This window comes from Stegastes partitus, unplaced genomic scaffold (assembly GCF_000690725.1).
Source record: "Stegastes partitus isolate 25-593 unplaced genomic scaffold, Stegastes_partitus-1.0.2 Scaffold1587, whole genome shotgun sequence".
NCBI lineage: Eukaryota > Metazoa > Chordata > Actinopteri > Pomacentridae > Stegastes > Stegastes partitus.
This window is the reverse complement of record NW_007579318.1, coordinates 204,746-205,620: the sequence shown is the minus strand read 5'-3', so window position 1 is coordinate 205,620 and position 875 is coordinate 204,746. Positions and strand designations below refer to the sequence as shown.

Below are 875 nucleotides of genomic sequence, written 5' to 3'. Positions count from 1 at the left end.
ACATCAACATGGAGGAGCAAAACAACCTAAACTGACTGTCTGAAACCAGTCGTCAATACCAGTCTAACACCAGTCTAAACCAGTCTAAGACCAGTCTAACACCAGTGTAAACCAGTCTAAGACCAGTCTAACACCAGTCTAAATCAGTCTAAGACCAGACTAAACCAGTCTTAATCAGTCTAAAACCAGACTAAACCAGTCTTAACCAGTCTAAACCAGTCTTAAACCACTTTAAACCAGTCTAACACTAGTCTAAAACCAATCTAATGCTATTCTAAACCAGTCTAGAACCAGACTAAACCAGTCTAAACCAGTCCAATACCAGTCTAATGTCTGGGACTGCAGCTTTTCCATCCTCCTGACATTCCAACAGAATCTGGTCTGAATTTATGTCGGTCCAGATTATCTGGTAATGTGACAGTTGATGGATCCAGTCTGAGAAAAGTTTCAGAACCAGTTGGGTTGTCCTGGTCCAGTTTCACCTGTGTAGACAAAGCGGCCCGGCGCTCCTTTACAGAACTGTTTGGACTTGTAGGACAGCGTGACCTCCACGACTCCGGGGATGTGACGAGGAGGAGTCTGGACCCGGATGGCATGAGGGGTGATCAGCTGGAGACAGATACTGAAGATTAATTACCTGATCGAGCAGCTGCAGACAGACAGGTTGTGGCTATTGATGATTGTATTGATACCTCGCTCCACACCAGCATGGTGCCGAACACGACCTGCAGACCGTCGAAGAAGTTGTCTCCGATGAGGATGACGGTGGCTCCGCCGGTCGTCCAGCCTTCACTGGGACTGATGGCTTTAATGCAGGGAGTAGCTGCTGGACAAGACACCGAGAGGGACACGTTAGCATCACGCTAAGCCGCCAA

General features: G+C 47.8%; 1 protein-coding gene across 2 annotated transcripts in view; it reads right to left on the bottom strand.

Moving 5' to 3' along the window:
* The window catches only part of LOC103371443 (transcription factor COE3-like), a 56,251-nt gene that overhangs the window by 19,794 nt on the left and 35,582 nt on the right, over positions 1–875 (bottom strand). For both annotated transcript variants that reach the window (XM_008300772.1, XM_008300773.1), the window contains 2 exons: positions 693–823; positions 483–609 (listed from right to left, as the gene is read on the bottom strand). In XM_008300772.1, the coding sequence (XP_008298994.1) occupies positions 483–609; positions 693–823 (258 nt within the window). The remainder of the gene's footprint in view (positions 1–482; positions 610–692; positions 824–875) is intronic.